This window comes from Dendropsophus ebraccatus, chromosome 4 (assembly GCF_027789765.1).
Source record: "Dendropsophus ebraccatus isolate aDenEbr1 chromosome 4, aDenEbr1.pat, whole genome shotgun sequence".
In the NCBI taxonomy this organism is placed as follows: Eukaryota; Metazoa; Chordata; class Amphibia; order Anura; family Hylidae; genus Dendropsophus; species Dendropsophus ebraccatus.
This window is the reverse complement of record NC_091457.1, coordinates 117,545,526-117,569,300: the sequence shown is the minus strand read 5'-3', so window position 1 is coordinate 117,569,300 and position 23,775 is coordinate 117,545,526. Positions and strand designations below refer to the sequence as shown.

General features: G+C 40.6%; 1 protein-coding gene across 2 annotated transcripts in view; it reads right to left on the bottom strand.

The window, feature by feature from the left end:
• Positions 1-23,775, bottom strand: part of PDZRN3 (PDZ domain containing ring finger 3) — a 188,750-nt gene that overhangs the window by 147,479 nt on the left and 17,496 nt on the right. The window contains exons 2-3 of one of the 2 annotated variants that reach the window (XM_069966862.1): positions 19,041-19,127; positions 12,593-12,700 (exon numbers count right to left, since the gene is read on the bottom strand). In XM_069966862.1, the coding sequence (XP_069822963.1) occupies positions 12,593-12,700; positions 19,041-19,127 (195 nt within the window). The remainder of the gene's footprint in view (positions 1-12,592; positions 12,701-19,040; positions 19,128-23,775) is intronic. The other variant, XM_069966863.1, reaches the window with a different exon arrangement.

The following is a 23,775-nucleotide window of genomic DNA, read 5'->3' as shown; positions in this document are numbered from 1 at the left end:
TTTTGGCCCATATACACCAGACGACCATTGAGCTGCTTGTTTAATATCATCGACAAGGGCAATGTTTATCCTGTGACTTTTGGTGCCTGTGTTTTTTCCCTCTACCGTTAATATTTGCCAGGCTTAACTACTTTGTAAAAGTGCTTTTCATTACACTTACTATGTTTATCCATTCTGTGATTAAAATAGTTATAGGCATGCATACCTATGGCTCCACCATACAATAGATTTGCCAATATGAGCTACAGAAACACCTAACAAGCCAATGGGTCAAGATACTTAAATGAAAAAAAAAAAGTTTTGATTGGACCAAGTCTAAGTGTTCAGACTCTGACCAATCAGGAAACAGAGTTGGGAAAAAGTCCACACGCCGAGCGTTCACTCCTGGCTCCGTGACATTTTCCATCCTGGACAACCCCATAGACTTACATTATGCGTCAGTCCAGGTCACATAACACAAAACTTGGAGAGAACACTCTGTGCACAGGGGATCTTTCTCATGATCAATCGCAGTGTGAACACTCAGACCTCAACCAATCAAAACTTTTGACATGTGTCAAATGTGTTAAATTTTTTTTAATGACAGGCATGCTTTAAGTGTTGGGAACCTTCTTGACAGGAGGAGGTCCAAGTTCTTGTATCTCCTAACACACTGTTAACACAGAAAAGGCTATGAGGATAGCAACAAACTTAAAGTCTATGTATCAATACGTATCTTATACTAGACTACAGTACATCTTTTATTGTAGTCCAGAGCTACAATCCCAATTCTGCTGGTTACCATTGGAAACATTTCACAAGCTTGCCGACAGACACAGCCCCAGCAGCTTAGTTTTGCTCTATTCAAGCAGAGAAGGAAAAATTTGATTATCTTACATCTGTTTAGGAAAATTCCAGAATTCAGGAAGATTTGAGGTCTGGAGCCTGAAGAATTAAGAATGCAGCTCTGGAATATAATACGAGCTGTGACTTGTCTGAGAAAGACTCATGATAAGTACAAGAGTAGTAATGTAATGTATTCAACTTTTTCTACTAATTAGGATGAACAAACGTCTTGAGATATATTTTGCAGGACAGAAAGTGACACTATACAGTCATATTCAGCCTGAGACTGGGAAGTGGAACAAGATGCCCTCCGTATGATAATGGCTAGAAATGGTTTTCACACATAATTACAAGCCTTTTTATCAGGTCGATTCCAAATCAGTCCTCAGTTTCCACCCTCTGAATTTTGCCCGGATGTGTCATTTTCTGTTCTTTTTTTTCCCCCAAGGGAAAAAAAATTGATCTCTGACTTTGTATTAGATTGAAAAAAGAAAAAAAAATAGACATTTTTAGAGAGTCTGAGTTTTTACTTTCATCAAGACTCCCACCAAATGGACACTGTCAACATGCTGTGAGGTTTTATTAAAATATAAAAAAAAAAGCAAAGACCCCAGCTGGCCTGCACAGAGCAGACATCCAGCAGCCGCATCTCCAAATGATGCGGCATGAAATATGATTACAGTTTATGAATTGCATTTCGCCAAGTGTCTTTAAAGAGGCCACTGGTGTGTGCAGGACCTCAGACTGATCAGCATTCACACCCGCCGCTGTCACACAATTCTGTCTACATCATTGTCAACCACATCATTACAGAGAATGCCAGTGTGTGGATTGAAGGACTTGAAATTACAGTATCGGGCAGTGCTATAGATACAAAGGCAACGAGAAATTTAAGAACTTTTATCACAAAAATCAAAACTTCTGTCAGGTTATAAAACATAAAAAGTTCTGTAGAAGTTGAATGATGTGCAATATGACCACCATTAAAGCTCTGAAAGGATCAAGCAATGATGAATATAATTTACTGGCTGAAGCAAAGGAATCTTTTAATCGTTCCACTTTTTTGGGACTAGTCAAGATGAAGAATTTACAGCGTCAATGAGCCCTCCTTGAGCATCAATGAGCTTCCATTTCAGTGGATGGAAATGTCATCTTAAATTCCAGAGATGAACATAGTCAATGTATAGTTTTCTTCTATATACATTGAACTCCAACCGAAGAAATGAGCTTCTGCCAATGACCAAAGAACCATTCAAGAAACTGCATACATAGTATATGCAGTCTATGTTAATGTAAGGATTACTGGCGTTTTTTATTAATGTGATGTTTGGGGATATTGTTGATAGTAAGAGAAGAAATACAAGTTGAAATATGAAGTCTGACCTTCCACTTTAAGAGTCTTTTTAAAATCCATGGCGGGTAGACCTTATCCCTGCAAAGGTCTTTACAGGGTTAGGGTATGTTCACACTGAGCAAATGGGGCAGAATTCCGTGGCAGAACTCTCCACTGCAGAATCCTGCCTGCTTCAGTGTCAGACAGCATCTGTATGAGAGGGCTCGCGCGCCTCCACTCTCCTCTGCTCAAAGAATTGACATGTCAATTCTTTGAGCGGAAAGTGGAGGCGTGAAAGCCCTCCCATAGAGATGCCACCTGACACTGAAGCAGGTGGGATTGCCCTGTGGATAGTTCCTCCCCAGAATTCTGCTCCATTTGCTCAGTGTAAACATACCCTAAATGTAGAATTAAATGGCGACCTCTATTGAGCAGCTCTCCATTCTGGCTACAAGAGACATCCAATTTAATTTACATAAAAAAAAATTCTAAGAAGACTCAAAAGATCCATTGGAGAACAAAATTAGCCTGAAACGGTTGAACAGAAAAGAAGATGACCAAATGACCAAAAGCAAGATGGAACGATACAGAAATTATGCCAATGAGAAGACTAAAACAGAAAAAACACTCATAGACTCAAAGCCAACTTGAGGGGTTTAGTCCCCTCAAAAAAGATGGCAACTACGCAAAGTATATGAACAAAAAATCTATTGCAGGTAATCTGGTCTAGATAAAGAGGTAGTTTCCCATACAGGTTATCTTTTAAAGAGGTTTCACTGTATTATGATTTCTCATATGAAACTTAGGAGATGAAGGACATACAACATTTGAGGAAATCGTGGCCTTCTTGGATATGAACTTATGACTCCTATTGCTACTACATTACCAAGAACCCAATGTAAGTGTTGGAATTCTAAGAACATTCCATTCCATAAAACAGTTGTTTCTATGTATTAATGCTGTCACGTTCCTGTAAACAGCGGTTGCTGGAGTAAAGGTCATTTGCTAATGAATTTACCAAACTTTGAAGATCTGTGACTTGCTTTGTATTTACTAGAACTGAAAGTGATTTAAGGAAAAGACTAGGTGCAAAGAATTTCTAAAAAAAGATATTTTATCACTCCTACTGATCTGAACTGCTTAAGGCATAACCAATCATGTCTGCAACACAACTTTGACAAGTCCTAGATCATAGTATGTCATCTATGGAGGGGGAAATTCTACAAACCTCCTGGAAAGAAACTTGTGCTAATCACATGCTGATATCTTGGTCAGTAGCTTACTGTCATAAGGTTGGAACAAGTCTTCATCGGTGGGATTGCTGATAGGTATTCCAGTCTGACAAGTAAACTGCTTGACTCGCTCCATTGCACAGTTTCCCTAAGAAGTGAGACATCTGCAGATTCCTCGTGTGTTCTCAACTGGGCCGATTTGGCATTGCACACTTTCCGTAAGATTGAGATGTGTACAACAGCTGTCTTGTTCCTACTTAGATTTTACTCTCACACATGCATTTGTTTGTTTTTTAATGTCCCAAAAATGTAGGTGCATATAATGAAATGTCTGGACTCCATGGTGAAATGATGATGGCTCACGTAGACTAAAGCCACTATTACTTGGGGCGATCTCCAGCAGCAAGCGAGTGCCGACATGTCAGGTCAGGGCTCGCTGCTCCTAGTTCCCTGCTCGCTGCTTGCGCTATTACCTGCACCGATAGTGAGTGGGTAAGTGCAGGAGGGCTAGCTGAACGATCTTTAGATCGTCCGGAGAGCCCATAGGTGATAGTGGCGGTCTGCTGCCACCCCTACTGTTACACAGAGAGCGGTGGCAGCTGATCGCTGATATGCTCCTCATTTGTCAACATGTTGAAAGATATTAAAAGACAATGATCAGCTGACATTGTGCATGTCGGCTGATCGTTGCCTTCTATTACACAAAACGAGATTTGTCTGTAATGGTCGTTAATTGGCCAAATACGGCTGATAATTGCTTTGTGTAATAGGGCATTTACCGTTTTTAAGTCATATTCACCACTAGTGAATCCATTTAAACATTCCTAACGGACTCAGGGTCGAACCGGTTTTTCAGTGCATGCCCTGATGGGCCCAGTTTTGCAGGCATTGGTCCTAAAGGTTCAGCAGAAGACAACCTCATCAAAAGGTAATTGGTTAATTCACAAGTTGCCTATTAGAATTTATTTATTATATGCATGTGAAATTATAATGCCAAATGTTAAGGTAGACATGCATATCTGTGCAGCTTTACTGTATGTTGTCCTCAAAATCATTTGCTTTGGTGGGCCCAAGGTTCCCCAGTCTAAAGATACCCATATACTGTATACTGTATTATACTTATATCAGCCAAACCTACCACTTGGTTCAGGTTCAGCCTTCAATATAAACAGAATGGGGGCTCCTAAGAGATAGAAGTCAGGCATGATGAAATTTCACTGCCTGACCCCTTTATTCTAGGAGAAATAAGCCACTTTCAGAGCAATCTGGTGACAGCAATCAGGCGTGTAATCTGAAAATTAAGGTTCAAAGTCATTATGGCCCTTCACAAAGGCCACGCCTAACTTGGAGGACATTATTTACGCGGATGCCAGTGTTTAATACCCGCCCCCATACGGTCTGCCGGATTTACTAAGAGGCACATGCTTCAGAACAGGTGTAGACTTCTGCCATGGTTTATGTCTGTTTGCCGGCTTAAACCATGATAAATCAGGCACGGGAAGAGGCAATGCCTCCTCAGCGCCTTGCTGCTTCCCCTGCCCACCCATCACGGCAGGCGTACGCCAGGCTGAATATTGAGGGCTGATAAATGTGCCCCTTTGTCTTTTTGACAACCTCACAAAAATGGGTGATACTGGCCAAAACTCAGAACAATTTATTGCCCATTTTATTACAAAAAGGGTGTCAGTAAACGGGTGTAGATGTTACTGCAGCATAAGATGGGTGCATCTCATAACACCTCACAGACAGGGAACAAATTATTATATTTCACATATTTTTCCGATAAAACTATCTCAGCGATCCCCAGGAAGCTTAGCACAGTTGAAAACTAGCTCCGTCATAGGCCTTAAAACAAGGCAGCATTGAAAAGGTGCCTCCTGGAATGAAACATTCATAGCCAGAACATCTGCAAGTAAACATCAGTATAATTCATTTACTGAAGCTGAAGCTGTGAACATACAAATACCACATGTTTGTCTTGAGACTCAAAGAGCTAAATCATACAGCCCTAGATCTGACCAGTCGCAAGCTACATGAAAACAATTATTGCAGTTCCATGTTATATCAAACAGTAATACTCTTCAAAAGCAAATGTAAATCACAGGAAGAACCCTTCTGATATATACAGTAAAACATGTGTCCAGAAAGATCTGTAGACAGATAGATGAACAATGCACTCATTTTATTATGTAGGATCATATGGAGGAATGCAGCAAATACTGAACCTTTATATGTAAAGGAGTGTGCTCCCCTGGTGTCCTCTTGTGGTGTCTTCAAGTCCCGCGCTGAATGCTCCCGTCGCTATACACTTCCATGACAGCCCACACAGCCAATCACTGGCCATGGTGCTGTCCCCTTTCAGTCAGTGATTGGCTGTCACTGCCGAGACAAGTCAGTCTCAGAAATGGCGACAGGAGCGTTCAGCGAGGACACCACAGGAGGACACCAGGGGAGTAAAAGACAGCAATTTATAAAACATTTTCTATTGCCAGAATATCCCTTGATTTCTGCTTTCAAATGTTGATTTCTATTGTAAGTCCACCCAAAAAGAAAAAATTGCAGATTTTTATTCATCTGCCCAGTTCATTCCAGATTATGCAACAAACGTCTATTGCCAAATGGTAGGAAACACCATAGTGCACCCCTTGGTCTACTACTTTGGGAAAACTTAAGCCCCTTTTACATGGGCCAATTATTGGCAAGGAACTAGAAATGCTCCCTCAGCCACGTAAAAACGTTAGGGATCAGTGTCAGCTGATTGCATCTTTTGTGTGGCTTCAAAATGTATCGCTATTGGCTACACATCTCTATGTGTAAACAGGAGATGTGCAGCCCATAGAAATATATTTAAATGGGCGCACAAACGATACAGTAATTGTTTGTGCAGCCCAGCCATGCGATTAATCGCTCCTTCCGAAGGTACTGCAAACGTGTGCCGATCTTGCTGGTTTTCACTCATTTGCGTCCTTGCACAGCCCCATATTGGGCCATGTATATGGACCCTAACGTTAGCTTGTGCCTATGGGCTCCCACTCAGACGATTACTATGCAACTCCAGAAATAATACTATTTATTAAATTGTAAGGTAAGAGTCCTGATTTCTGCTTGCATGGCGGTCAGTTAGTAGCCATCCCATCCATGGCTTACCCAGCAGCAGTATAACCCCATACTGTGCCTCTACGCCTGTAATTCACCCTTTGAATGCTGTAAGATGGTGAACTATGGGAGTTAAAAGGAAATACATTAATTACATACATTTAAACCACATGGCGTTTAAACCTATGTACACAGGAAGAAACAAATCTATAGGGTAAGAGACAAGACAACCATATTCTGACGTATAATTGTCTGACCACAGAAGAACCTCCCTGTGTACTGTACACTAACTACATGGCAGAACTTATTGCAATTCCATCTTTTAAGTTAACCAAAGATCTCCATGGAGAAGACAAAACAAAGCACAAACAATGGTACGGGACAGTGGATGTGCAGCTAAATACATAGCGAGGCTGTGCAGCCAGCCTGAAATCATGAACAGAAGTTCTTCAATTTGAAACATGGGACCAGCTATCAAACTCAGATTGCAAAAATGTGATATTTACCACATGAAAGTCAAGTCGTATTGTAACAATTGTCTTCAGGAACTGCAATGATTGTCATTGTGCCAGTCCAAGTTTCCACAGTAGCTAATGAAAGTCTGCAAATTCTTGCTCGTCTTGAAATGAGGTTGTTATACCGAAAGACTGGGTATAACAGGAAGTCCCGGAGCCTTACATGTAAAGGCTCTGTTTGCCATGTCTACTTCAGTGCCAGCGTAGAAGCTTACTGCATGTTGTTTTATTATTCACCTCAATGTATACCAGTATGCAGTAAGCTCTAAGCACCCTGCAGGGATGACTGCAGGCAGCCAGAATCTATCCATCCATGCAGGGGATTTGTGTTTAAGGGTAGACATTAAAGCCTTGTGCATAAAAAATGGTCTTTTTAATTTTGCTACTACTTAACGTAAAAGTCTACATAGAGTTCTCATTGTTTGCAGAATAATCTCGGGCATTAATGAACCTCATGCTGAAGTTTTCTAAACCGTTCAAGATGAGGACATTTACATTTCCCATGATCAGTTGTGGAACCCCTCTTTTTCTCTGAGAACTCTCTTTTCCCTACTAGAAGTGTATGGAGACATTTACAACTGGGTGTTACCATTTTGTCAATAGGGTGTGTCCCTACCCAGTCTGATACTGTCAGTGCCGATAAGATAATGTCAGGACACTTGGCAAATGGCTATGACCCAACTGTCACCTTATTTATGTACTTTAACCCTTTAAGGACCCATGACATATTGGTACATCATGGGAGCCTGTCATCTAATGACCCATGACGTACTGGTACGCCAGAGGGTCTGAAAGCTCTATGAAGCAAGATCAGGAGATGAGCTTGGCAGCTGGCCGATCATGCTGCCACCCATCATTAAACCTCTAAACGTCACCGATCGCAGTGTTTAGGTGTCAGTGACAGGAGCTGCTCCTATCACTGAACGATCGGGACTCACATTGGAACAATCGCGACTTGCAGTGTAACGATCAGGCCTTGTAGTGTGACTGTAGGGGTCCTAATTGTCTCCCCTAACTGATGGAGGTAAAATACCTCTGTGCAGTCCAATCTTCTCATAGAGTCTGCCACAGGCAGACTCTCTGAGATTATCACAGATAACACTGATCAATGCTTTGCATTGGCATTGGCACTGATCAACGCTTTGGCATAGCATTGAACAGTATATGTAATATAATGATTGTATGTAATAATCCCCTAGGGAGACTTAAAAATTGTAATAAAAAATGTAAACAAGTTTTTAAAAATATGACTTAGCTCCTCACAAAATAAAAGTTTAAAAATCCCCCCTTTCCCTTTTTATAAATAAGGGAAATTTAGTATTTACTAAACCAGATATGCCAGGTCCTGTTTAAGGGTGGCCCTATTTATTCAATGACTTGACTTTATATGAGTAGTAAATAGATGTAGAAATGCTAAAAACATAAAAAGTTTACAATTCCAGTGTAAACCATCCATACAAAGTGTTTGCCCCTAACATGACACAATGACCCCTCCATATTTGGCTAATCTGGATTATCTTCCCATTCACAGATCTGTATATTCATGGGGCGGTTTCATCCCTAGCAGATCCCTGTTTGTCCAGCTCTCGTCTGGCTCTGGCTCGCCCAGTGATCTGTGTTATATTAATATTACATTGCAATGTAATCATGAAAAAACTATGAAGTCTTGGCTGCGCTTAAATGCTGGACCTCAGCTATTATTTGAAACTCCTACCTCCTCAAATCCCGAGCGCTATTTTATCAACATAATATGAGCAGATACATATTGTTCTTCTGCCAACAAGCAAAATCTTCTACAGCTGTTTCTTAATTTCTTGAAATCACATACAAAGGGGTCAGGACTGTGTGAGTTTAATGCTGTGATTTTTCCAACAATTTCTCAGCAGTGTTCATACTTAAGGGGAAATATATATATAGTTCTTAAAACAAGGATATAGATCTACTTTACTGCTGCATTTATGTACATAAACCCATATGGAAAATTATTAGTCTATGCCAAAATCATATTACTACTACTAATGTGCATTTACTAATATTAGTAGTAATAGCCACATTGCTTGCAGGGTTAAATTAATATAAAATATTCCATTACAGACCACAGTGGCCCCTATTATTTAATGCGCTCTCCATATATATATATATATTTTTTTACACACAACTCCATACCCCTGCTTCAGTGCACTGTATATCATTAGCCCATTCCCATCTCCTCTTGCAGAGAGGTGTAACACAAAGGTCCTGGAACCCAATGTAGCATCTGTAACAGGGGTTCATTTATAATACTAATGTTTCATGTCGAAAATAGTCAAGAGTCCAGTTCGTCAAGGCCTGATAAGAAGGCTACCTCTTTACTCCGTATAAATAGATATCTGGACCTATAATGCACATACTCTCTCCCTATAAGGGGTGCCTATCCAAGATGACTGTAGAGTGATGATTTCAATGATATACTGTATATCACATCCAACTTCCCCTTTTCAATTTAAGGAAAAGAGGATAGGGGACACAATTTCACTTTTTGCCAGAAAGCAAAATCACAAAAACTACCCCTGTAATCTATGCATCCTTCACTGGCGAAACCTCAAACCGTGAAGGCCGTAAAGCAGTAGTGTGGCTATGGGTAACAAGACCAAAACTGTCTAAAGGTCTTATTGGATGGCCTCAAGCATAAAGGAGCACCAATCTCATATATTGTCGCTCATTTACAGCGCCTATCACATGAATTGATGATGTGCAGTCCTTTGTGCGTTATTTTGCATTGAATTTTACTGCGTGACTAGGGCCTAAGAAATGCAGGCTAAGCACGGAGGGTGCCCCGGACCCAGCTTTTATTTGTATACACAGCAAATTAGAAGAATGCAGTGGCACTCACCAGATTAAGTTGCAAAAATAGAAAGTCTTTATTACATTGCGGGTCACTGGCATGGGTACAGACGGGCGACGATCATTTCGCGTGCTCAGCTGACGCAAGCTTTCTCTCAGCCTCAGACTTTCTATTTTTGCAACTTAATCTGGTGAGTGCCACTGCATTCTTCTAATTTGCTGTGTATATCAAGAGACTGTGTTACCAGTAGAGCACCACTCAGTTGTTGCACCACGAGCCAACTCCACCATTCCAGAGATCACCTGCAACCGGTGTTGATTGCCATAGCTAGTAGTGCCGAGGCCATCTCCAATTACATCCAGCTTTTATTTGTGCCATTTTTCTGGCCTAAAAATAAATGCCAGAAAAACTGGCAAAGAATATCTTGACGTTTTTTCTGGCATTTCTGAGTTTAGTTTTTTGGGGGGTTTTGCCTTTGCCGTTTTTGAGACGAACAGAAGAAAAGCTATTAAACTTTATGGGAGAGAAATGCCACAGTCTGCAAAAAAACAAAAAAACAAAAACAAACAAACATTCTCTATGCTGCATTTTGGAAAAACTGCCAAAGAGACAAAATAATACCACAGAGGAGAAAAAAACAGCACAAAAAAAAAAGGAGATACAACATTCATACCCTATGAATCTATCGCTGTAAAGATCAGCAGGGTTGATGTTGTTGACAGCTCCTCTGATCAAACATTAAAGGGCAGGCCATGAATGTTAATGTCTCAGACAACCCCTTTAAATCACTTCGAAAACTTTGAGAATTATTCATAGGGTCCTTTAATGAAACAAGATATTTTATCCTTGCTTCACCCTTTCCTCCCATCCGTAGCTGAAAGCTGGAAAAAAAAATCAGACACTCCAGGCACATAGCTTCTTTAACCCAACATCTTTGGGGAAAATCTCTGGAAAATTGGCTCATCAGACCTAAAAACTGTCATAGTGCGGCCTGAAGGAAGGCTGCGAGCCAAGCAAAGATTAGGGACGTACACTGAAACAAATTGATATACCTGGAGCAGTATGAAGATCACAGGGAAGCCTTGGCGCTGAACGTTTCTAGAAAGCACATTATATCTTATTAAATCTCAGATTTCATTCATTATTTTAAGATGCAGTGAAAAGAAGCTCTTCAGCAATTATTGCAATCTATCACCGGCTCTTATGAAAGCTTGTCGCTGGTTTAGAAAAAAAAAAAAAAAAAGCACTCTCTTTAGGAGAGATTAGACAGCTTAAAGGGAATCTATCATTAAGAAACACTCTAATCCCATTTAACTTTAAACACAGCCATAATTAGAGTCGTCTATTCTTCAGTTCCATAGCGACTTGACTATTATCAGTTAAAGGCGATCCCTTGAAGCTGTATAAACTAACACACAAAAGAAATCGTATCATCCCTCTCACCTTTAAAGAGTATGTTCATCTTTGAACATCTTTGTACAGATATATTGTATTACGTCTACAGCCTATATTATTATAGCTTAGAGCTGCATTCACATTTCACCTGGTTGCTATTGGGAGGAATGTACACACAGATGGAAGGACCCAAGGTTTTTTTTAAGGGGCAGAGAGTGAGTTGTTTTTGTTTTGCTTTTTTCATTGTAGGGGCACACGGTGTGCAATTTTTTGTTCTATGGGCACAACAGGGGAATTTTTTTTATTTATGAGCACATTATAAGGCATATTTTTTCTCAGGAGCATATTGTGTTGCATATTTTTATTTAAAGGCACAATATAAGGTGCGTGTGTGTTCATTTTCATTCATGAGCAATTTGTAGGACAATTATTATCAATGAGAACACTGTGAAGCATTTCTTTTTATTCAGGTAAAACAATGTGGAGCATACTTTATCCTGGGGCACATTGTGATTAACATTGTGGTGGGGTATAGAATGAAAAAAATATATTTAGGGGGTCACATTTTACAGTAAATATTTTATAAGCTTTGTTCTGGTGTATGTAATAAGCTTGGTTCTGTTCCTGTATTTATATAAAGAGCTTGGTTCTGCTACTGTATGACCACAATGAGCCTGATTCTGGTGCTGTATTTATATAATGCGCTTAGTTCTGGTGCTGACTTTATATAATAAGCTTGGTTCTGGTGCTGTATTATGTATTTGCGCTTGGTTAAAGAGACAGTAAAGGTGCCAATGCACATTAGCTAACTATTAGCTATTGCTACACTGTCTTGTTATAGACTACAGAATAAAAACTAGTGCAAGCTTGGTAAAGACATTATGAAAGCAGGGAATGTTGGAAGATTTCGACTCTTAAAGCATACCTGTGAATGCAGCTCTGGAGTATAATGCAGGCTATAAATTTCATACAAAAGAACACCATAAACTTCTATAGGTGCATATTATGACTCAACACAACAAAAGAGATTTACAGACCTTTAATATTATAGTCATTTGTGTGGTCAAGTGTAAATATACCCTTTGCCAATTTATAATACCCAGTTTCATTTCTTATACATCACCATACACTATGATTAGCCACAAAACATTTGAAGAACCATCTTCAACAATTCAGACATGCAGCCTTGGCCTAAATATAGAAGATATGTCTCAGGACATGAAGGTCAACTGTTATCCCATTCCACCGGTATGCGGTAGACTTCACTTCCAGGACATCTTTAGAAAAATTCTTATATACTTCCCTTTAGCAAAGAGGTCACGGACCTATCATCAACTTTGACATGAAATGTAAGCAGGCAGCATAGACATACCTCGATAATCCTGTCATGAATCTGAAGTCCTCCTTCTTTGGCAGCTGGGCCACTGTCAACTATTTTTGAAACAAAAATCCCTTCACTGGAGGGTCCGTCTTGGTTGTCCTAAAAAAATAAAAGAAAAATGGCTATAGCAAAATGTGGATTTTTTTTATGATTTCAGTAAACTACATCCAGAATTCTTTGCACACTCATGCAGAACATAATTCAGGCTTACAGGAGCCATCTGATAATAATATGGATAAGCTAAAAGTGCTGATTATATTAGTTTCCCACCTAGCCAGAGAATTGTTCTGTTTGATTATATACTTTCACAACCAAATCCTCTCTTCAGCTCCAGCTAGCGAACAAAGGAACCATCCACTCCATTGTTTGACAAACATTCCGTCACAAATTCTACTGTTGTGCATAAAGAAGCAGGTGTCACACTAAAATTGTAAAGGCCCTATTACACCAAGCAATTATCGGCCATATTTTGCCAATTACCGGTGGTGTAATAAGTCATGTTAAAAGGCAACAATCAGCCAACATGCACAATGTTGGCTGATCGTTGTGTTTCAACATGTTCTATATTAACGATCACGACAGCGACGGTCTGCTGCCAGTCGCTCTGTGTAATAGGAGCAGCGGCAGCAGACCGCTGCTCTCTTCAATGGGCCACCCATATGACCTAAAGATCGTCTGGGCAGCCCCTCCCGCAGATCCCTGCTGCCTCCCCCCACACACACACACATTGCTGTCTGTGCATGTAATAGCACAGACAGCGAGCGGGAAACGAGGAGGAAGCAATCCTCCTATAGATCGTGCTTTGTAATATCGCCCTTATCCTATTTAAAGGGTTTGTTCAGAGATTTAAAAATATATTGTATATGGATGGGGGGGTGATGTATAAATTAGAAAGGGAACTTGATGAAAGGTAGTTTTCCAGGTAGTCTTTGGGCTGCATCCGGCTTCTCCAGGCAGCAGGATTCATATGCTGATCATTTGAGTTGCAAATCTGAACTTTCGGCAAGTTCGCTCATCTCTAGTAAAAATAAAAAGATACTCCTTTATCCTAATTCCCATAGCTGCCATTCCGACAGATCCTGCTTGTCACTGCTTCTTCTTGGTTTCTATGATGCATTGTCCCTACAGGAGTTGCCCCGCTTAGCCAATCACTGGCCACAACAATGCCCTCCCTTAGTGACTGACTGAGAGGGCAGTTATTGCTGGAACAATGCATCACTGGAACCAGGGAGAAGCTATGATAAGCGAAGCCAATTACAGCTGTGGTGGATCAGAGTAGGTGAGTATCACTTTTATTTTCATGCCAACCCCAGCCATATATGAAAAATCTTCATATACAGATGGCATCATTCTTGTTTGAGCTAATTAGCATGACGTGTAATATTTCCATGGCACATAGGTGTCTTTGGAACAATTCTTGGATACAAAGCCCAGGGCCTAGTATAATTATTTATGACATTATAAAGATAACATCAGAGGAGTTAGCCCATACTTGTGCTGATTTACATGGACTTTATCCATAGAATTTCATATTCTGTGCACATTTATATAATAATAAATGAGTTAATTGCAGAACTGAGAGCGAATAATAAACCTCAGTATAAACAGTGACATCATTCAAAGCAAATTTTAAATAATGATGTCACTAAGAATCTGTGACAGTTATGTAATAAATGACTTCATCAAACAGTGTCATATAAGTTGAGCGGGTGTGTACCATGTTATCATGCCAGTACTATAAATACCTGTTCCAGTTTAAACAATGAGTCACATGGCCCCTGTGCCCAGATCCACTATTCAACTGACAGCCTCCCAACATTAACTTGCTTTCCTATTGTCTCCTATAGAGTTGGTGCCTAAACTACCCACTGCTGCCACCACCACCACTATACTGTAACCTGCACACAGTGCAAATAGCAGGTCACTGCATGAAAAGCAGGGGCGTAACTACCACTGTAGCAGCCATAGCGGCTGCTATGGGGCCCGCCGCATCAGGGGTCCCATTCCTGCAATACACTTGGCCCCCTGAGCTGTCATCATATGCAGCACCAGGTGGCTGCATAGGCCTCCAGGGTTCTGCAAGTGTCCCTTTAACTACGAGCACTTCTCAGCAGTTCTGCAGTGATGACTACACTTGACGGTTTTGTGGTCAGTAGGGAAGGGTGGGACAAGAAACCTCAGGATGGGAGACACAAAATGCTAAACACTAGGGAACTGGGCATCTGATCATAGGCATGAGGGGCAGAGGGCAACAAACTACTAAGGTAGAGCCCAATGGTACAAACTATTAGACAAAAGGGGGAACTATGGTGAGGACTTGGTACCAACTTCTAAAAAAAAACATGAGAAAGAGGTAACAAACCAAATTGACAACCAGGACTTGGTTAACAAGGATAAAACAAAAACAGAAGACACAAAATACTAGGTGGGATCCATATAACCAGGTGTGCAGTTTTTAGTGCAGTTTTGCATTAAGTGATTGGGTGACGGTTTGACCTGTTTGGGCAGGGGTTTGGGTCTAGGTCGCTATCATAAAGCACACCAATAGGTTGTGAGACACAAAAGACTAAAGGCTGGTGCTTATGATCACCATACACTTTACACTTTTGTTGGCCGTACCTGCGGCTTGCGGTATATTGCCACCTTAAAGGAGGTATTTAAAGCATGAAGATATAACGTGAGGATGGTGAGCGTTTAAGGGTGGGGACAGGTCCAGAGATAAACCCTCAGAGTGTATCACTTTGGGATTGTGGGAGACTGCAGAGGCCTATGGTTATGCACATTTATTGTAAGGACATTGGGTAGTACTAGACCTCTTACAAACAAAACTCAAACTCATGGGGCCTGGAAAGAAGGACCATTAACACAAGTCTGTATCCACCTACCTACCCCACACACCCCCAAACTGCTAGTACAGTCTATTTGATGAGAGCAAATCCTTGCCGGTCATGTCTTTAAAATGTGCCTGGTGCCTTGATTAAAGCAAAAAATTATATTTTAAATCTGTAGCAGTGAGTCCCAGGTCCCAGGTCTTTGACTCTTTCCTTTCTTCCTCTCCTCTTCCTCACCCTCCTCCTCATTAGGAATACCCCCAGGCATGATTTTTATTCATCGCTCCTCTAAACCTGTGTCGCTAGGGCACAGGTGTACTGTTTAGACAACTAATAAATAAGAGAAATCCTGCTTGGGGGCGTTCTTAATGATGGGGAGGGTGCAGAGGAAGAAAGGAGAGGCGTAGCAGACCTAGGGCACAGCCACACCAGTTTGAATGCTGCTACAGATTTAAAAGATCATTTTTTGCTGTAACCAAGGCACTAGGCACATTTTAAAAGACACAACTGGTAAGGATTTAGTCTCTTCAAACGTACGGTACTAGCGGTCTGAGGGGGTAGGTTGGTGGATACAGAGTTGCTTTAAATGTCTGAGACTGGACCACAAAACCACTGGACAACAGGAGCAGCACAGACCAGGGAAACTGGAAATAGGGAGATTCTTTGATTCCCCCTTGTGGTGGTACAGGTAACACCTTATGTCTAATGTTTTTGGGTGGAGGGCCTTTTTAAGAAAGAATGACTTGGCACCATTACAACTGATTAGAAGCGCTGGCCCTCAAGCTTCCCTTATAAAACTCTACAGATTAATATTTGCGTGTTTACATTTTTTTATGTCTAGTGCCCGTTAAGAACCTGGCAGCGGTATGGGAGTTTTGTGAACAGCAAATTCATACATAAATTTTTGGCACACAAGATATATAACGCTCCCACACAGCAGCACCTTTATTCATAGAGCTCAACAGAAGTCCTGTGTAGGAGCGTTCACCGTTATACAGCCCTTCTCCGCTTCCAAGATGAGGAGGACAAATGTAAAAAGTAGTGCATGCAAGGAGATGGTTGCTGTGAGCAATGCCTCTTAGCTATCTGTGAGGTTTTATACAAGAGTGACAGCTGCATTCTGATGGTTTACTATGGTAGACACTTCTGCTCTGTATGCACAGATTTTATAGTCGCTCCTCTGTAATTATGTTTCCAGCCTGGCAAACTAAGTGCTGCCATATAATGATACCACTTCACAGGGAATCAATAGACCTTATTTATAGCCTACATGTGGTGCCAAATCAGATATCGTTCAAGCACATTATACACGACTATGTCTTATATGACCAGACATCTCCTTTAAGATATATGAGCCAAGTATATGTTAAGGCTGAAAGGTTAACACAGGGCACTGACTGATAAAAAAAATAAACTATGAACTCAGATAAAAGAAATAGGTTTAAAAAATGGCTTTATAAAAAATCATATAAAGCCTAAAAATGGGCTTTACATGAGGTTTTAAGCGTGGCAAATTGATCTACATTGAGGGGAAATAAAAGGTCACCACGAAAAAAAAGGTAAAAGAGTTCATAAGTTCTAACTCATCAGTGTTGTACATCACATGGGAGCACAGCCTAAGGCCGGATTACAGGAGTGTAATACAGGGGCATTTTTGCATCCGTATGACATTTTCAAGTTCTGGCCTGACTGTGGGTCTACAGAGCAGAACTGACAGCAGCATACTGTAGATCACTGTGATACTGTCAGTTCAAGCCATTAAAACTCGCTGTCTCAGACTTGTGGCTATTATATGGATGCAAAAATGTGCCTCCATTACATTTATAACTAACCTTAGAAATCATTTTCAAAGAGTAGACTGAAAGGTCTATATCCATGTGTTTCATTTTTTATTTTTTAATTGTTTGGGAGCAGCTAGTAATAAAAACTAAACAATACTTACCTACTCCAGTCCCCTGCAGCTCCCAGTCCAGATAGTCTGGCTAGTTCTGGTCCCACACTTCCCCCTGCTTGTAGCTGCACCTGAAATGGCACATTGAAGCAGGAACTGCCTGCTCAGCCAGTCACTGGCTAAAACAGGACATCACTGAGCAGACATTTACTGCACCAATGCGTCAGCTCAGGAGCAGCTACAAGCAGGGAGCAGGTGGGGAACAGTAGTAGCTACAGGAGATCAGAAATATCCAAAGTTGCAGGAAACCCAAGTAGATAAGTAGATAGTTTTTATTTTGAGCAGCCCCCAAGTAATGTATATACATATATATATACAGTATGTATATATATATATATATATATATATATATATTAAAAACACAGAAAGGATCTGTTCATACAATGTTGAAATTGAGTGGATGGCCGCCATATAACAGTAAATAACGGCCATTATTTCAATACAACAGCCGTTGTTTTAAAATAACAGCAAATATTTGCCATTAAATGGCGGCCATCCCCTCAATTTCAACATTGTGTGAACAGAACCTTTCTGTGTTTTCAATCCACTCCTGGTTTTGGTTGCAATATGAGGACCACAATACTGACTGAAATATACGTAGTGTGAACCCAGCTAAAGCATTATTCTCATTGAAAAAAAACTTTTGACATTTTGTCAGTTCTAAGGCCCCATCCCTATCACTGGATTTGGATTGCACTCACCGGCTCAGTGCTCTATCTGTAGCATCGAGCCAAGCAGTGAAGTGCATAGCAAAGCACTTCCCCCAGATATATCTACAAATTGGTGGAGGTCTCAACACTGAGACGTGATTGATCCAAATTTTTGACACGTCTATAAAATGTATATATATTTTTTCAATGACAGTAATACTTTGAGGCTACGGTCACACAACGTCAAAAAGACGGCTGTTTTAATTGGGCGACCATCATTTACAGATAAATAACAGCTTTTTTTATAACAATGGTTGTTATTATGCAAATAATGTCCATTGTTAAAAAAAAGGTTGCTATTTGCCGTTAAATGATGGCCATCAAATAATAATGGCTGCGTTTTTGATGGTGTGAACATAGTAATATCAGGCAGTTTGTGACAGCTACATAGACAGAACATAGATACAACAGAGAAATAACATATGTTAAATGGATAGATAGATAACTATTAGATAGATAGGTAGGTAGATAGATAGATAGATAGATAGATAGATAGATAGATAGATAAATAAATAGTAAATGAAAAATAGACTGATGGATAGATAGATAACTATAAGATAAGTCGATCCTGCAAGTAGATAATATACAATAAAGAAATATATAGATGTGTGGATAGATGGCTGTAGGATATAGATACTGTAGATAGAAGATAGATGGATACAGTAGATAGACAAATAGATAGTCATTGTTGCGTTTTATAATGTTGTCTTTCACAGTCATACTATGACAAGAGACAATGAGACCTTAGAGAGGGTTACTGGGTAAATAAAGCTTTTACTGTTGAACATGTTAGATAGAAATCCTCCTGTATTCGGCGGGTCCCCTCCTGAGGCATGAATAGTAGACAGTCTCCCACAGAGACCAATGTGCCCTGTGTTCCTTTAGCTTCAGACATTCACCCCCATGCTCAACAGGAAAAGGAAAACACATTTTAACAATTAACATACCACACACGACCGGCCACCAATAATATTAAATCCCAGGGATCCAGATTCTCGGTGGAGAACGAGAGTGAGCGCAGTCGTCTCTTCTCCCTACAATGCACAGGTAAGAAAATTCATGGTGACTACATGTGGTACAGAGCGGCCAGTGTATGTTCCCTCAGGCTCTGCTAAGCACTGAGTAAATACAACTTTACCAAAAGCAAATAATAAAACCAAGACATTTTCCTCAAAGATCAGATTCAACTCATGTCACAGGGAAGGAGTCTTGTGCCTATTCATGGAGAAGGAGGCCATTTTGTATCATAGACCAGTAATGACATGCAGGTTATATTATAGGATTTTATGAATTTATGTAAACCAGGTTGTTTCTTTGTATAATGAAAATATACGTATGTTTTCCATGTACTTTTGTATTTCAATTTCTCAGCAGTCACCATCATTGATCAAAACTGTGTAAGGGTATGTTCACACGGCAAAACCTGACATTGATTTCAATGGGGGCTTCATGGCATAACTTCAAGAAAAAGAAGAAGTGATATGGTTTCTCACTGTAAAGTCAAGGGGAACAGTTATTTTTAAGTGACACTGTGTTTTTTTATGTAAAGAATCAGCATGGTTATCACATCTAAAACCATGCGGTTATTGCAGGTATAAACATAATTTAAAGGCTCTATTACACCAATTAATTTTCGTCTGTATTCAGCCAATAATCGCTAGCTCCTGTTAAAAGGCAACGACCGGCCAACATGCACAATGTCCTCTGATCTTTCCACGTGTTGAAAAATTTCTGAACCATAATGGCGATCTGCTGGCCATTGCTCTGTGTGATAGGAGTGGCTGTAGCAGACCGCCACTATCTCCTATAGGCTCCGAAGAAGTAAATATCATCAGGGGAGCCCCTCCCGCAGCTCTCTGCAGCCCCCCCTTCCCGATGTGACCTGCTCATTGTCAGCGGAAGTAATAGCACCAACAGCGAGTGAGAAGCAAGGAACCATCGGCCCGTGTAATAGGGGTTTAACAGATAAATTAGCCTACTCACACACAGCAACCAATCATAGTTCAGCTTTTATTTCTTATTTATAAACAAAAACCCCTTCTGATAATACAATGAGTTTGCTACTAACATATCCAGCCTGTGAACAAACCTGCTCTCCTGATGTTTGTTACATATAAGGGGCCCGATGGCATTGGCAATTGTCAGTCAAACAGGCTGATAATCGTCCCATGTAATAGGTCCAGACATCAGACAAACACTCATTTCTTGGCTAATCACATGGTTTTAACATGTGAAAAAAACTCCTTCTCGCTGGCCACACATTGCCTTGTGTAATAGGTAATGTGTGGCCAACAGTTGATAGAAGTAACTGTTTATAATCCAGCAATCATTTGTGCAACCCTGCCAGCCCAATAACCGAGCTGTGTAATAGGCTTGTTAAAAAGGCGCCTAGGGGTTGGGCTGTGTAATACAGCTTTTGGCTATGTGCACACACTGTAAGAGACCGGCCGTTCCGTGACCGCGCCGGGTCACAAAGCGGCCTGTCTCTGAAAAGATCATCCTAGTCGGTACTGCAGTATTTGCTGGATGATCTTTTCGGCCGCAGGGTTCTGATGTGGGCACATCCATGTGCGCCCGCATCAGAACTCCCCACAGCACACGATGGCCACAGTGTGCACTGACAGGGTTTTCTGCAGGCCACCATTCAGTGAATAGCGGCCGCAGAAAACTGACATGTCAGTTGTTAGCAGCGCCACTAGGGATCCTGGCCAGAGCGTATACCATGTGTAAATGCTCCAGCTGGGATCCCATAGACAGAGAGGTAACGTACATTTACGTAATAATCATGTCCGTTGTACAACGGCCGTGATTTTACGAAAATATATGTTGTGTGAACATAGCCTTTAGATGTATCAGTCTGAGGTCCAGGCTTCAATGGGATTATCTAATGTAGACTGTACACATTACCAGCAAACCTTCAGCCGTAGGCATCATTCAGTGCACTATGAGGCTCTACCATATCTGTTGTGCGATAGATACTTATGGCGTCCCAGAGAGTCGGTAGTAACAGAAGGCTCCTTTACAAGTCCACTGTGGTGTCCTTCATTTTGATGGTACATATATGCAAGCAGTATTATTTCTTCTGTAAACGCTGACAGAATTTGCAATGGATGGAGGCTAAAAGCTTACAGAGCCTAAGGCCACAATTTTTCAGGGGAAGCAAGTGCTGATTTGTGAGTTCAGTACTTGCTTCCCCCTTGTTTCCTGTTCACTGCTTGTGCTATGTGTAATAGCACTGACAGCAAGCAGAGCAGGGCAGGGAGGACCGTGATTGGTGGCCCAAATGATCCTTATATCATTCGGGCTGCTTATTGAAGTCAACGATGGTCTGCTGCCTAATGGTCGTTTTACACAGAACGATAATTCACCCGATCGCACGATTAACGATTTTGAATGAACAATGTTTTTTTTTATAACGATCGGCGTTTAGACAGAACGATACATCGTACAGAAAAATCGTTTTGCGATCGCTTAAGCCTATTTCATACATAGGTGAAATCGTTGAAAAACTGTTTACACTGAACGATCTGCAAATTTTTTGTGAACGATCAACGACGATTTGAGAACACGTTGAAAGATCAAAATGAACGATTTCTCGCTCGTCGCTTGATCGTTTGCTGCGTTTACACGTATGATTATCATTCGAATTCGATTGTTATCTTGCAAATTCGAACGATAAATCGTTCTGTGTAAAAGGACCATAAGCGACAAGCAGAAGACTGACGCTGACATGATTGGGATCTTTCAGCATGTCGAAAGACCATTATCAGCCGACACCCAGGGCAATATCGGATTATTTGACCAATATTTAACCTGTGCAATATAACCTTACTACTAGATGTATCTTTGTGTTGGCAATACGGCTTCATGACCTGTTCTGGCAGCTGGTGTGAAGATCTGACCCCTCTCAGTTTAATCTGTGGTTGGGCCTGGACTCACATTAGTAATACTGACACAAAGAGGTATAGTAAGTAGTTCTGGGTGACATATTAGCCCCTTCAAAACAAAAATGATCTTGAAACTTAGAATTTCTGAAAAAAAAATGATTGAAAGCAAGCAGAGATCCGAAAATTGAAATTTGAAAATTGAAAAATGTATTTTTATTTACATAAAACCAGAAATCTACTTTCATACACCTGATACACAGAGGCACTTTATATCTTATTCCTCAGTTTCTACTGTCACTTGGCATAAATATTTATGCCCACCTTGGGTTTTGGATCACTTTAGGCAGATGATGGACCATCAATTCACTAGAGTTGTTTTGGAAAATAATATTGACACAAAAGACACGGAGTCAGCTAATCTTATGTGGTATACAGAGCACAGGGCTAAATGTTTTTACCTGAGAAGTTTCTCTAGAACATGTGAGGAATTTGGATTAGGATATTTACGACTTGGAACATCTTCAACATTATCTTACAAATAGACGGCAGAACATGGCCCAGCAGCCAATGGGAGCAGCTCCCTACTTCATACACCCCATACTTTACAGCTTTTCCCATCAGCTAAACTACTCTACAACTCACAAGTGCAAATTTTGACACCTCTACAACCGCCTACGCCCCTTTACCGTAAACCCAAGCTTGTTGGCAGAGATCCATTATTGCTAAGTGAAGCTAACACAGTCCTCAACGAAAGACTCCAAATGGTGCCACTTCTTGAAGTGCATTGTAACAATAAGTCAAAAATTCAAAGCAAGGGCACAAGGAAAAAATTCAATGTATATTATATTTCAGCTTTTATATTTTTATTGTATTTTTCTCCTCCCATTAATACAAACTAAGTAGATAGTAAGATAAACAAGAAGTAGCATAGTATGTCTTGGGTCTGCACTGTACCTCTGTGAGCCCCAACCCTATAAGGAGGCTTTTACTGCCTTATGATGCCTTATGAACATTGTTTACCTTTGAACGGAATCCCTATCACACAAGCATAATGCGGAAGTCCTTTTGCTTCTATATTGTGGCTGCAAGTCTCTGCCAAATAGTGAGAATTGTAACCTAAACTAGGTGGCTGTGAGTTCTGGTCATTAGACCTGAGGTGGGTCTGGGACTTGCTGCAACCGTACAGACACATAATATGCCTGTATTATTGTTGTGTGAGTCTGACTCTACTGTGTTTATAAGCCCAAAGGTTTTCATGAAGAACTGCATCAGAGGGTCCATGTGTACCTGGTTCATGTCTGATGACAAGCAATAAACAATATGAAGGGTAAAAATCACAAAAAAGGGGTTGGCTGTGTTCTCAACTGACCTCCAATATTACATATGCCCACAGTTATGTAATTCAAAGCTGACTGGCCCAATGCAAAACTTGCAAGAGAGGCCTCCACTATCAAATATTACTTGTATACTGGTCTCCTTATATGGGCCAAAGAACGTTTGCCATCCATGGCCCTGATTTCCCAGACATATGCAACTCTGCGCAATATATTTTCTTTTTTTATACATTTGCATTGAAAAGTGCAACTACACTATGCTTTCCAACACAATTGCTGCTCTAGGATTCCAGTGTTGGACGCTGTAGGTATACATTTAGCTCTTCAAACCTGAAGCCATGTTGGCATGTATATCAGAAGATTTTTGCATATATCCCAATTATACATGACTGATCTGCTGGAGCCTATAAAGGGTATGTGCACACAAAGGAATCTGGTAGTAAAACTTCGAGCGGATTCCA